The sequence below is a fragment of the Prunus dulcis genome, chromosome 8, assembly GCF_902201215.1.
Source record: "Prunus dulcis chromosome 8, ALMONDv2, whole genome shotgun sequence".
Lineage (NCBI taxonomy): Eukaryota > Viridiplantae > Streptophyta > Magnoliopsida > Rosales > Rosaceae > Prunus > Prunus dulcis.
Genome location: NC_047657.1, coordinates 17,544,655 through 17,558,633, shown reverse-complemented (window position 1 = coordinate 17,558,633; position 13,979 = coordinate 17,544,655). Strand labels below are relative to the sequence as shown.

At 38.2% G+C, this 13,979-nt stretch overlaps 3 protein-coding genes across 3 annotated transcripts; 2 read left to right on the top strand and 1 right to left on the bottom strand.

The window, feature by feature from the left end:
• Positions 1-785: 785 nt before the first annotated feature.
• On the top strand, positions 786-6,106 carry LOC117636648 (nuclear transport factor 2). The gene is made up of 9 exons (XM_034371254.1): positions 786-1,297; positions 1,399-1,533; positions 2,065-2,374; positions 2,808-3,064; positions 3,291-3,477; positions 3,885-4,006; positions 4,081-4,146; positions 4,865-4,943; positions 5,627-6,106. The coding sequence occupies exons 1-9, from the start codon at positions 1,259-1,261 to the stop codon at positions 5,773-5,775; spliced, it is 1,344 nt and encodes a 447-aa protein (XP_034227145.1). The 5' UTR covers positions 786-1,258; the 3' UTR covers positions 5,776-6,106.
• Positions 6,107-6,195: 89 nt separating this feature from the next.
• On the bottom strand, positions 6,196-8,134 carry LOC117636649. Its single transcript, XM_034371255.1, has 4 exons — positions 7,999-8,134; positions 6,877-7,737; positions 6,614-6,786; positions 6,196-6,524 (listed from the first exon to the last, which is right to left on the bottom strand). The coding sequence occupies exons 2-4, from the start codon at positions 7,666-7,668 to the stop codon at positions 6,383-6,385; spliced, it is 1,107 nt and encodes a 368-aa protein (XP_034227146.1). The 5' UTR covers positions 7,669-7,737; positions 7,999-8,134; the 3' UTR covers positions 6,196-6,382.
• A 1,393-nt stretch (positions 8,135-9,527) lies between these two features.
• On the top strand, positions 9,528-13,685 carry LOC117636647. The gene is made up of 2 exons (XM_034371253.1): positions 9,528-10,118; positions 11,872-13,685. Exons 1-2 carry the CDS (start codon positions 10,016-10,018, stop codon positions 13,470-13,472), a joined length of 1,704 nt encoding a protein of 567 aa, XP_034227144.1. The 5' UTR covers positions 9,528-10,015; the 3' UTR covers positions 13,473-13,685.
• The last annotated feature ends 294 nt before the right edge of the window (positions 13,686-13,979 follow it).

Here is a 13,979-nt window from a genome sequence, read left to right as displayed (position 1 = left end):
TTCTAACATGTAGGGTGTCATTTCATTTGAATAAATAAGAAAAAAGCTAGGAAAGGAATCTTGGAAACCAGCAGCCGCTAGGAAAGGAATCTTGGAAACCAGCAGCCTTTCCTTGTTGAAAGCAAATTTCTGTTTACCTCCTCCTTTTAGCTTTTTGTGGGCCGGTAACATCCCTTTGCCTTATTTAGGTAGTGGAAAATCAGACTTGCCCAACTCCTCACGTTACGGTTTGATTGACAGTGACGCTTCGGGAATCAGTTCCTCCATTAACATTCCATCCATGTTCTGTGTTTGGCCATAAGCCAATCCAAACGCATGACTTGAACCCAAATTGTCAAACTACACTAGATTGCACTCGGTACTCTTCTGAGACTCAAAGGCAGGAAATTAGGATACCTTTGCCCCACGTTAGCAAATCCGACCAAAAGATCAAGTGGATCATCTCCTCATATGCTCGAGAAATGCTTTTATGTTTTTGTTTCGTTGTCCACATCCCTTCCCTCTTTTGATAGGTGATGTAAGGATAGAGACGGAGAAAGACAACAATGAAATAAGGATACGAAAGATTTTCTCCATATGCTCATCCACAACTACTTTCTCGCGACACAATAAAAACTTGATTTTTTTTTAATTATAGACAGTTATTGAACAGTTGAAATGAAATATGCGTTATAAAATCTGAATTATAAATAAAACCTTGTGCTACGTGTCTTCATTCGAATATCAGCCGTCCATTTAATAAAATGAAACGCTGAGATTACTTGATAGATTGGTTGGATACCTTTCCCTTGGTTATTTTGTATCTTTACGCAAGCTTTCCTGGGTTTTGATGAGCGGTTGCGATTCGAAGTAATCCAACGGCTGTGATCTTCTGCAGCAAAACCCTTTAAAATTAGCGAATCGGAGTCTCATAAACCAAAGCCGGAAGCAAGCAAAAGCAGAAAGAAGCAGAGGCAGAACCCTTTGGAGCATACAAAGCCCACTCTCTCTGTCTCTCTCTCGCGCTCTCGAAGCTAAGCTCTGTATCATTTCCTTCGTTCTGAAGATTTCTTGCCGGTCTGAGCTTCTGGTACTTTCGAACGACGAATCCCAAGGTGCCGTAAAACCTTGGGTTTAGGGTTTGGGATATATAGTTGGCTTGTGTGTGGATCTGTGACCGATCGATCAGAGTGTAGACGACTGTGAGTTAGGGTTTCGTAGAGTATAACACAGAAGTATTTCACCGTCGCTGCATGCGTTTGTGTTGAGAGAGGAGGCAATGGCAAGTTCTTATCCTGGAGCTGTTAGTGCTGTTCAGGTCAAGATTCAATTCCTGCAACCTTCAAGTGTATATTTATATTTTTATGTATAGATTTAGGGTTGCGTATCTGTGTAATGTATGATTTGGGGTTCTTGCAGGTGGGGTCGTACTTTGTGGGGCAGTACTATCAGGTTCTTCAAAAGCAACCAGATGTTGTTCATCAGTTCTACTCAGAAGGAAGTTCCATTATCCATGTCGATGGTGATTCCACAGATTCTGCTTCCAGTATAGTGGTAATTGTTGCCTTTCTTGGTTCAGTTCTTTTTATACAGTTTGATCAATGAAATCGACATGCGAATCGATCTTTTTATTGTTAAGTACTTGTTTGTTTGCATTGTGCTTTTAGTTCGAGTAAAAAGCTCCATCCCATTCACCAACCAAGAACAAGAAATGTCACTTTATATGGATTGAGTACTTGGAATTGTTATCACCTTAGGAATTTAAGATATTGTGTCTGTGATATAATTACGAGCGCAAGATGAATGTCTTTGATTTAGCCTTATATTGTTTTCAGGGAAGCAAATTTATATGTAATCCCTGCTTTTTTTTTTTTTTGCTTTATCTTACTTGTGATTTCTATGTTTGTTAAATGTTCCTTGTATGTCTTTTCTCTCAATTTTTTTTTAGTGTTCATACATAACCTTTTCCATACGGACAAGCATGTCTGTCATTTGTATTCCTAAGTTGATTTGTTTGAGACCCTTGTGCTGTTTTTTGCACCCCTGTTAAGTCATTGGTTCATTAGATATCTTTTTCTTCTGCAGAAAATTCATACACACATACTGTCACTACATTTTACTTCAATTGAGGTCAAGACAATCAATTCTATCGATTCTTGGAATGGAGGTATTCTTGTGATGGTTTCTGGTTCTGTTAAAACAAGGGACTCCAGTGTAAAGAGGAAATTTGTCCAGACCTTCTTTCTGGCTCCTCAGGACAAAGGTTACTTTGTTCTCAACGATATCTTTCAGTACGTTGAAGATGGAGTTGTTTTACAACATCCTGCACCCATACAGTCAGAAGGCAGATATGATGTGCAACTGAGTGCCTCTAGCCCTCTTCCAGAGCCACCAGGTATTGTGACACACTACTGATTTCACCTATTAGTTGCTATATTGAAATTATTTTTTTTTTTTTACTTATTGAGCTACTTTTGGCATGGGGTTCCCATGTGTGGACATTTTCTTTATAAATATCAGAGTACTATGCTTTTGAGCATGTAATGATTTTGGTTATGATTCTATTTTCTTTTACATTTTCTATTTACCCTTGGTAAGTCAAGATAATATTACTATTAGACTTGGGTAAGCTCTTTTATGCAACTGTGTGCTTGTGCTGCTTGAATATTCCTTTTTCTGGCTGTTTATTGTGGAAGGTATGCATGCATGTATCATCCTTATGAATTAGCGAAGTGTTCTCTCTATGCATCATTGCAAAGATCTCAAGGATTAGTTTGTGGGAGATATTTTGGTGTGTATGTATTGGATATAACTCGGTGTTTTTGCAGTTTCTGACTATGTTTTCGAGGAAGAGGCAAGGGAGTACATGAACTCTGTTGATATAGAAGATGATCCGGTTGACAAGTATAGTCTCCCAGAGCAACAGGTGCAGCAAGATTATGAGACTGAAGTTGTGGTGGAGGAAACTCCTGCAGAGGAAACATATGCTTCATTTCAAAGCGTGGTGAACACTGTTCAAGAAACACCTGCTGTTTCTGTGGAGGAACCGGTGGGAGAGCCTGAAAAGAAAACTTATGCTTCTATAGTATGTGCCTAAACCCATGACTCCTGCTACTTCGGCGTGAGAATGTGTTTATTTCCCCGTTTGTGCCTTTGTGTTTGTTTTTGTGTGTTTTAGCAGGCATTGGCTTTGACTATATTGCTATTGTGCATCAATCTTATATTCAATTATCTATCTTCTCATATTTTGTTGAGCTTGCTTTAATAACTTATGTTTTACTGTTTTGTTGTATATGACTGGAAAATAATAGTTGCGAGTTGCTAAAGGGCCATCTGCACCAGCAATAACTCCACAACCTTATTCCAGAAGTGCTCAAGCTCCTTCAGAATGGAATTACACGCCTCAGCCCACTGTTGAACAATCCAACTCTGCTCTATCGTTTGTGCCTGAGTCTGGGGCAGAAGCAGCAGAGGAAGGTTACGCGCTAGAGGAAGAAGGTGGTTTGTTTTTGAGCCATGTTGTAGTGCTTAATGACCTCAGAAACTAAATTATCCATTGTTACTTTTTTTTACCTTGCTGCTTGTTACTTCTGGTTATAAAGGGGAATATCTAAGAGATTATTTGCTTTTTATCAGAATTTAACCGATGCAAAGACCATGTCATTAATTTATATTATGAATTGTATGGCAAAGATTCTCGATATGGTTTTCGAAATAAGAGCATGCATGACTAATTTAGGAATGAAAGTTTAGTTTCTTACGGATGACGTGTTGTAGTTTTATGAATTGGGGATTTACTGCTGTATGCTTGAGACTTGGTGAAGGTGAAGGTGAAGGTTGAACCATTGAATTTAACTTAGTATAAGCATTTGTAAGTTGAACCTCATGTTAAATAATTGTTTCAGGTGAACTGAAATCTGTCTATGTAAGAAACTTGCCTCCTACGGTTACTGAAGACGAGATCGAGCATGAGTTTAAGAACTTTGGTCAAATTAAACCTGATGGGGTCTTTGTTAGGGCTCGCAAGGTGAGTTTGTCTCTCTACTTAGTGCCACTATATATGAACTTGATAGGAGCTAAAGTAGAAATTGGTGGATGCAGGAAATTGGAGTTTGCTATGCTTTTGTTGAATTTGAAGACCTTGTTGGCGTTCACAATGCACTCAAGGTTTGAATTTTTATATTATTAAATTGATGTATTATTTGCTTTCGCTTTTCATATTCATGGATTAAGGCAAGTTTCCTGTTATTTGATGGAAGTACTCTCAGTTTTCATATATGTTTATTGGATCCATTCGGGATCCTTGGGTCTTCTTGAATTTGTCTTTGGCCATTCATTTATTTAGTGGGTTTAAACTTTCCATATCTTGCACTCTTGTTGACTTTGGGGATCTATCTGCCTTTGTATATAATTGCTTATATATTGGATTGTGCTTGTTGTCTGTAATTTTATGCTTGCATATGTCTGGGGTTCAGTGCAATTTTTGGGTTGATTGGTTGGAGAGAAACGGTAGAATCTTTTAATGCAATGGATTTCTTGTGGGACATGGTCAGTTACTGGCAATTGCTGTGGACTTTGGTGTCTAGAAAATTTAGAGATACTCCATTCTTTTATAATTAATGTGGATTGGGTGGCTGTTGTATCTTTGGTCAGTTCCCTTTATTAGGAATTTGTATTGCATGTGGTCCTTGATGTTATTTTACTGTTTAGTTTTGATTGTAGGGGCTTTGTGGTATATGTGATGGGTTGCTGGTCCATTGATGCTGTATTTTAATGTTTGGCGCATTTTATTAAACTTTATCAAGCTTCTTGTTAACATTACTCTTATACCGTGCTCTGTAGTCTATATATTTTGCATGGCTTGAATGTGTGTTTTTCCCTGTAGGCATCTCCGATTCAGTTGGCTGGAAGGCAAGTCTACATTGAGGAGCGGAGACCAAACAGCACTGGAGCTGCTCGAGGAAGTATGTGCCTGATTTCATTATTTTTTCATTAATGTCTTTGAGGTAGCAAAGTGTTTTCGGATGATGCCTATAGGATTTAATCTTTATAATCTGTGTGGGTGTCTGTTGGAAATACATAAGTGCAAGTAGATTTATGGGATGTGGGGTGGGGTCTTGGAGACGGCCCTTATGGTTATGTTTTCTCCTTACTGAGGTGATTTTGTGGATACAAATGTGATGGTGTTGGCAGCTGCTGCATGGAAGTGGTGCTGCCTTCACAAATCTTAGAATATCTTGGTGGTAGAGATGTGCCTTCTCTCAATTTCAGTCTCAATCAATTTTGCTTTGCAATGTTCCTTCTTTTTGTTCTGAGATGTCATTCAGAAGCGCATTAATAGGATTGCATGTAATCTACTTACTGCAGTTCTTCCATGATGTATTAAGTGCTTTCACTAGTTTCAAGGTTTTCCATGGAACCAAGTCATTGTCTTTCATGAGTTCAGTTCAGAAAATGTTTTAGTACATTTATAGGAATGATGCTTAGTGAAGTTAATTGGCATAACCAGCACTTAGAATGTGATATACCGAAGTATTAAGCAATAGTTTTCAGGTTTCATTACATGTTTCGGGTAGCGAAATATACTACTGTTTTATAGTGGAGGTAAAATGCTAATTTGCTCAACTAATTGTCTCCTTACTTGCAGGAGGAAGGGGGAGAGGCAGAGGCAGTTACCAACCTGAAGCCACAAGGGGGCGTTTTGGTGGCCGGAGTTCAGGCAGGGGTAGTTACCAGGACGGTGGAGATTACAGCAGAGCGAGAGGCAATGGTTTCCAACAGCGTGGCACACGATAAGAAAGGAAGGATTTTAGAAGCACACAAGCAGAAGATCAAGGGAAACATTATCTGAGTTTGAAAGCTTTTCGAGATGCAGAAGATTCCCGGTCTAATATTTTCCTCTAGATGGTTTTGTGAAATTGTATTTGTACTTTTCAGTGTCACTTACATGAAAGTTTATTTGGACTTAAGTCGACGGTTTATGCTTACAAGTTTTCTCTCCCCTTGGATGGTTTTTATCATGCAATTCAAGCGGGGAATTTTGGGCCTTTCAAGCCCCAAGTTGTGAGGAAATGTGATAAGATGTTTGTTTCAAGTTTTCTATATGAAGCCTTTCAGTTTTTCATGATTCTCATACGTTTTTTACGTTTTAAGTTTTATTCTTATTTTGCTTTAGCCTTCATCACCAGAGAAAGGGGAATAAGTTTAGACCATTCATCTCAGAAAAAAATGTTTTATACACATAGGCCATGAACATTCTTCATGAAGTTCTCAATCATTGTTTCCTACAAAGATCATGTACTGAAAATTCCTCTCTTTAAATTCATGACCACAATCGCAAATGCATCACCTATATAGATTTACATCCCATAGTTATCTTTATTACAAAGCTATCAAAATTTTCTTAGGCGCTTGCTGAAGTCATAATTCCTTCGTGAGGATATGACGGGATGGCATGAAGATCGTACCCTGACGCATAAGCTTCATCTTCATCTTCGTCTTCCTCTGTTTCCCAGAGGAAATTAGCATATGCTGCATGGACATGGCTGAAAATCAAGAAGTAAAAAATTATGTCAAACTAAACAGGGCCTTCAAAATCTCAAAACATGTTTGATGTACACAAAAATTTGCGTACCTGTCTTGAGGTGCAGCTTGAACTGCTCGTTCATAGTAGCTCAGGGCTCTATCTTGGTCGTGGTGCAGCTCCCATACTAAATTAGCATATTGAGCCAAAACTTCACCATCTTTAGGGTCTGCTAGGATGGCTCGAGAGTAATATTCCTCTGCTCCACGAAGGTCTCTCTTGGTCTGAAAACAAACATGCAATTTGAGCACACTCACAAAGATAAAAAAAAAGAACGTCAAAAACACAAATTTATTGAAGCAGAAGAGGCTCACCTGATACAAAAATTGAGCATAATTTCCAAGAAACAAGGGGTTCCCTGGATTTTCCTCAACCAGCTTCTTGTAATGCCCCTCAGCCCCATGGTTCTCTCCTCCATCATCACCAGATCCTTCCCAATTAACTTCTCCTCTACCGCGGCTACCCCCGCCGCCGCCTCCACCAATCCCAAGCCCCTTTGCAAGATGCATTTCTCGACTCACAAGCTCTCTTTTCTCTTCAAAACCTGCACTCCATATTTTGTCCAAAAATTTTACATCCTGAGTTAAGCTCATGTTCTTCACCTTCTCCTCTAAACCAACATTTTCACCTTCCATAGCCACAACTCTCTCCACATTCTCCTCAAACTCTTCTTCCTCATCCTCATATTCTATATCACTATCTTCTTCTTCATCTGAGTTATGAAGTGAAAAAGATGGGATAGTTTGCAGCATTGTGCACTTGAATCTTCCAGGAAAAATCTTGGGTGGTTTTAAGGCACAGACACGATCTTCATTTTGGTCACAAGAAGCATAGGCCAGTAGTCCTTCCAGGTTCCCATCAGACTGAGCCCTTCGAAACCCGTGGGATGAAAACCGGTCAGAATCAACAGAGGGAGAGATTGGTGAGGAATTGTGTGAGATGTTGAGAGCCACAGTTTGGTGGAATGAGAATTTGGAGGGAGTATGGTGGATGGTGGATGGTTTGGTGGGCTCAGAGTGATGGTTGCTAATGATATTGGGACTGTCTGCTGAGAATGATGAAAGGAGAGATCCAATAACTGGTGTTGATGAGCTCCTCAGCAACATGATTGATATTCTTCGAAAGAAAGCTTTTTTTGCTGATTTTCCCTGTTCTGCTCTGTAGATGAAAATTCTCTGCAAAATGACAACATAATATATATGAGTTACTGGAGTTGCATTATGAAGTTGCACAATGGCAAATAAATTAACCCTTTTTCTTCAATTATGCAGTTGCAGACACAAGAAAGAAAGTGCTATGTTTATAAAGGCAACATTTCTCTTCAGAATAAAAAATAATTATTAAAAAAAAAAAAAAAAAACACTCCCATGAAGAAAAGCTTCAAAGCTTGAGAAAATGAAATTGCAAGGAGGAAGGAGGGGAAGAAAGAAGCATACCAGCTTTCTGGGGTTCCAACCAATGCCGTAAATGACAAAGAAGAATTAATTATTGAGTCTTCTGCAACAGTGCTGCTGATATATAAAGGGGCGGCTAGAAATGTGTTTCATATTGAGTTGTGATTTCCCTTTTCTTGTAAATGGAAATTATGATATTATTTGAATGGCTGAGAAGGCTCGGATTTAACTTGGGTGCAAAATATCTACTTATCTTTTTTAGTTAGTTGGAAAATGGGAATGCTCACTGGAACCTCATGAAGCTGAAAGCTCTGTCCTGCATCATATGCTCCGTTGGATGCTTTTGACACTTGGACCCAAGAACCAGTAATATCTATGTACAACTGTTCGATCGTCGTTGACATGCATTGTGACATTTTATAGAATTTTTTATATTCAAGCAAGCGATATTCTACTCTAAATTACAAACAGAGAGATGTGCAATCTGTTCTAATCAATTTGGCTAAGCTATGTTAACGCCATTTTATAGAATTAACTAATACTTTCCGCACACTTTGTTTCTACACCGCAAGAAAATTCATCTTTATTATTCATCTTTTCTTTTTCCTTGAAAGTCTTACAAGTACCAGAAGGGTCAAAATCGATACACCTTTTGATAATTGTGGTTATTTGATGAGGAATGTACTCTCTTCACTGTGTGGAGCAAATAATTTGCTTCTTTAAAAGGTCGTTAAAATAAAATATATATATATATATATATATATTTTGTCTATTAGTACGAAAGAAAAATCAGACAAAATTTGAAGGAAATGACATGATATTGCCATTGGCATGTTGTCTGCCATGAGAAAAATGCAGAAAATAAAATTTAGGAGACCAAACGACCGCCCGTGTTGAATTAATGAAATACAACTACTTTACAGCCGTACACGTAGCATAAACTGAGAATTATGAATTCTTCAGTTGACCACAAAAAAAAAAAAAAGACTGAAAATTATGATTGGACCGACACGACGTCCTTTGTTGTGTCGTGTCCTACAATATGCACCAGTGCACCATAAGCTTCACAACACAAGCCCACATGGGAAGAAAGTTCATTTGAGGAATGTAGCTTCCTTTTTGCAAGGAATTAGTAACATGCACCGATATTCTGTGTTCAAATTCTCCTTTTCGACAGAAAAATACTGCCCTTTTTATCTTTTCATCTTTTACATTTTATTTCAGCATCGTAAAATTTGAGAGGGATCGTAATATGATGACATGACATGTTGGAAGTGTTGAAAAAATACTACCTATGAATGCTTGTTTCTCCTGGTTTAGTGGAGTTCCTTCTTTCCTGGAGACTTTATGTTGGTTTCTTTTTATTTCAATGAAGCATCTCTTTGACCCAAAAAAAAAAAAGAAAAAGAAAAAAAAGAATGCTTGTTTCCGTCTCAAATTACAATTTACTGTTTACTACTAAAGAATATTCAGACTATCACGGTCAATCCCCCTTGTTTTTCTTTTCAAATACGACCAAGGTGCCCTATCATCCTAATTGGTTGCATTCACTTTATCACACGCAACTTTCCCATAAATAAAGGCGAACTCTTTTTAAGAAAAGCTTCATTCTTTGAATTTCCAAATTTTATGGTTTTCATGTTTTGATTAAAATTTGATTTATATGATTTAAGAATTCGTCGAGATTCTCTTAGTTATTTTTTTATACATTAAAAAAAGAGAGGAGAAAATGAAAAATCCCTAATCTACTTAGCAGTATTGCACCATGAACACAAATTTTTAATTAAATATCATGTCGTCTTTTGCATTCAAATCAAATCATCATCTTTCATTATCGAGCTCTAAAGTTGTGCACTGTGGGAGAGGGCCCCAAAAGAATGACTCTTCTTTCTCACAGAATTTTGAAATATCTCTACTTAAAGGTGGTGTAAATCCATTAAAAAATTTGGAACCGTGTGTTACGTTTGCGATTATAGAATCAAGGATACAGAGGCAGACCCTCGTCCTGTTTATGTGAGAGCGAGAAATAGGCAGAGAGAGTTTCGGTTTCGGCGAAACGATGTTCGGGTGCAAGTGCTTCTATTGGAAGAAACTCACCGATTTATTCCCACCAGAGCCTGAACCCTTCTCTCTGCCTGATCCCATTCCTCAGTGGCCTCCAGGTATGAAGGTTTTAGTGCAAAGCTTTGATCTTTGTTGGATTATTCGTTTTGTTTGGTAATTTAAAATGTGGGTTTCTATTACTATTTGGATTGTTCATGGATTTTGGGCAGTATGGTTTGCGGATTGTGCTGAAGACAATCAATTGCGGTTGTGATAGTTTGCTTTTTTTGGTTAATGGATGTTTCTGGTTGTTGAATGGATCATGAATTATAGCCGTTCTCTTTTTAGATAAATTGTAACTATGTTGTAAACAAAACTATTTTCTTTTTCCATTTATACAGAAAAAAAAAGTTACTTGTTTTGCACCAACTAATCAATGCTTGCTTTATATGGGAATTACTGATTTATATGGTTAGTTTGATTTCCTCATACAAAGTACCCGGACTTATCAGAATTTAGCATATTCTGGGAATCATGAAGTTCCAATGGCCGTTTGAATTTGAGCTTGGCTGCTAATATGAAAATTACAATCTATGCAAGCCCAATATTTTCTGTTTGTATCTGTTATTTTGTATCTTCTGGTAAGTTTGTCCTCTCGGCAGGCTACTCTATGGTTGGCCATGCTCCTATAACATGTCAAAACTCACAATATCATGGTTCAGTCATAAGTGCGTTTAGTCTACTGTGTTGCTTGATGACTCAGTTTTTCATCGGTAGTGCAGAATTTTGTGTGCAAAGAGCCTCTCCATTGATCATATGCTTTAGACTGGGGATAAGTTGTATTGTACCACATATGATGCATGACATCAAAAGAATGCACCTTTTGGTTGGGATGGTTTAACTTCATATTGGTTGTTTGGTTATTTCTCTTTTTCGTTTCTCATACAAATCTTAGTCATATTACTAGAATATATTCCTTTTCTCCTTTGTGTCCCTCTTAAAGCTTCTTATAAATGGTCTTTTATGCCCTTAATGGCTAGGTTCAGTTTGCTGAGGCTTGTAGAAGGGTAGGAACTATGAAATATTCCTTTAGTTCTGATGTTTTATTTTTCTGAGTACAGAATTACTTACTTAAAAGCTCCAACAGTTGGGGCCGCGTATCTGTTCTTGCTTTACTTGAATAATAGAATATGAGATAGAGATATGCTTGTCAGTTTTGTGCCTCAAAATATTTTGAACTTCATTTTATGTGTGGACGTTTTTTTTTTCTTCTTTTGAGTGCTTAGCGTGCTTGCTGTTGTTTATTGTGAGATTTCTAGATTATGGTGTATCTCTTTTTTTTGTTTTGTTGGAATTAGCATGTTGTATATAGCTTGTTTCTTTTGGGGTTCAGTTTCCATATATACTCTCCAAGTTATGATGGGGTGATATCTGTATACTGCTTACCATCTCCTTTCCGCCCTTTTCAATATTTTTCCCTATTTTGAAAGCCATTCTTACATATTATTTAGCTATCTTCGTTATTGGGATTAATTATGAAGAGGTCCTGAAATTCTTTCAATCTTTTTGTAGTTTCATATTCACCTATGTTGCAGCTGAATTTTGATTAACATGCAAAATTTTGGAGGTTGTGCAAATACATAAACATCTTCAAGCATGCCTGAGTATTAACTTTACGCAAAAAAGTAAAAACTTAATAAAGTCAATGAGAAAACTGAGTGTTTGGGCATTCATAGTAGAGAATGATGAAAAGTGTTCAACAGAATTCCTGAACCTAGAGTTTAAAACTGAGTCTTGTGATTCCAGTTATTTATTTGAATGACATATTGGATTACTTTTCTAAGTGATTTTAGCATGAATTTTCCTTCTCAGGTGAAGGTTTTGCTTCTGGAAAAGTAAGTCTTGGAGAAATAGAGGTTTTTAAAATCAACAGATTTGAGTTCATCTGGACCTGCTCTCTGCCAGAGGACAAGAAAAAATGTGTTACATTTTATAAACCAGCGGGAATACCTGATGGATTCCATAGCATTGGCCACTATTGCCAATCTAATGATAAGCCTTTACACGGTTTTGTTCTTGTGGTTAGAGAGGCCGATATGCCAGAAACAGCCGATGTTTTGGAGCGTGTCAAGTCCCCGGCTCTCAGCAAACCACTTGATTACACATTAGTATGGAGTCCTGACGAAGGAAATGAGGAAATTTATGGTGCATGTGGCTACTTTTGGCTACCTCAGCCGCCTGAAGGTTACAAAGCAATGGGATTTTTAGTGACTAACAAGCCTGACAAACCTGGGCTGGATGAAGTGAGGTGTGTTCGAGCTGATTTAACTGACAGATGTGAAACTTACACACTCATTCTTAATGCCATTACAACATCTCTCAATCTTCCTTTTCAAGTTTGGACTACGAGACCACATCATCGGGGAATGATGGGGAAGGGGGTTTCTGTAGGTACATTTTTCTGCAGTAATGACTTGGGCATTGTAAAGGATCTACACATTAGATGCTTGAAGAATCTGAATCCTAAGCTATCTGGAATGCCAAATCTTGATCAAATTCATTCACTTATCAATCATTATGGACCCATCGTTTTCTTTCATCCAGAAGAGGTCTACTTGCCATCTTCTGTTTCATGGTTTTTCAAAAGTGGAGCATTGTTGTACAAATCTGGCACATCTGTTGGTGAGGCTATTGATGGTAGCGGCTCAAACTTGCCAAGTGGGGGGACAAATGATGGCCAGTTTTGGATTGACTTGCCGAATGATGATCGAAGAGAAATTATAACACATGGAAACTTGGAAAGTGCAAAACTTTATGTTCATGTGAAACCAGCTCTTGGTGGGATTTTTTCTGACATTGCAATGTGGGTATTTTGCCCCTTCAATGGACCAGCCACTATCAAAGTTGGGCCTCTGGACATCCCTCTTAGCAAGATCGGACAGCATGTGGGTGACTGGGAGCATTTCACACTCCGCATCTGCAACTTTTCAGGAGAGCTTTGGAGTATATACTTCTCACAGCACAGCGGTGGCAAATGGGTAGATGCATATGATTTGGAGTACATAGAAGGGAATAGGGCTATTGTGTACTCATCGAAAAGTGGCCATGCGAGCTACCCTCATCCCGGGACTTACCTTCAGGGGTCGGACAAGCTTGGAGTTGGAATAAGGAACGATGCTGCTTGTAGTAATCTATCTGTGGATTCGAGTGTCCATTACGAACTTGTTTCAGCTGAGTATCTTGGAGACGGGGTAGTTACTGAGCCATGTTGGCTGAATTTTATGAGAGAATGGGGTCCAACAATTGTGTACAATTCAAGAACTGAGCTTGATAAAGTTATCAATCTTTTGCCTGTGATGTTTAAATATTCAGTGGAGAACATTTTCAGTAAGTTTCCAGTTGAGCTTTATGGGGAGGAAGGTCCCACTGGACCAAAGGAGAAGAACAATTGGGTGGGAGATGAAAGAAGTTGAGTTTGCTTGGTTAGTGCAGAAACCCACTTGAAGAATCACTGTTTCTTTCACCCTGCACGTGTTATATTGATATATAGATTAGTGAGCCATTAGATTTGAAGGCCAGCCTTGTTGTAAGCTGTAACTCTATGTATACTTGACATTCTTGTGTGTATATATATATATAATTTAAAAGATAAGGCATCTAACGGTGCTATTTCTTTTGGTCCCAAAGAAAGCTAAAATTTCTAATCCCTACCCTGTATTAGGGTAAATTATAACCAAACGTGCCTAAAGTTAAACGCTCTAATGAGATGCAAACTAAAATGTCGAAGCATTGGTGAAATTTACCAAGAACAAAAACTTGGTTTATCATATTAATTCCTTTGTAATTGGGTCATGGGGCAGGCAGCCCTCGTTATCGAGAAGATCGGGATGGCTCAGTCAGGGGGGTAGTTGGGTTGGAGTAGGCTGATAGGGTTCACCACTCCCCGTCCTATTTCCAGTTCGATGAACCAAGTGGACTAA

Excerpts from the sequence above, each read along its gene's own strand:
- LOC117636648 (XM_034371254.1), top strand. The coding sequence starts at position 1,259 with ATGGCAAGTTCTTATCCTGGAGCTGTTAGTGCTGTTCAG. Across the intron at positions 1,534-2,064 it reads ATTCTGCTTCCAGTATAGTG|AAAATTCATACACACATACT; the intron begins GTAATTGTTGCC and ends TTTCTTCTGCAG. Across the intron at positions 4,007-4,080 it reads TCTTTGTTAGGGCTCGCAAG|GAAATTGGAGTTTGCTATGC; the intron begins GTGAGTTTGTCT and ends TGGTGGATGCAG.
- LOC117636649 (XM_034371255.1), bottom strand. The coding sequence starts at position 7,668 with ATGTTGCTGAGGAGCTCATCAACACCAGTTATTGGATCTCTCCTTTCA. Across the intron at positions 6,787-6,876 it reads ATGCTCAATTTTTGTATCAG|ACCAAGAGAGACCTTCGTGG; the intron begins GTGAGCCTCTTC and ends GTTTGTTTTCAG. Across the intron at positions 6,525-6,613 it reads CAAGCTGCACCTCAAGACAG|CCATGTCCATGCAGCATATG; the intron begins GTACGCAAATTT and ends CTTGATTTTCAG.
- LOC117636647 (XM_034371253.1), top strand. The coding sequence starts at position 10,016 with ATGTTCGGGTGCAAGTGCTTCTATTGGAAGAAACTCACCGATTTATTC. Across the intron at positions 10,119-11,871 it reads CATTCCTCAGTGGCCTCCAG|GTGAAGGTTTTGCTTCTGGA; the intron begins GTATGAAGGTTT and ends TTTCCTTCTCAG.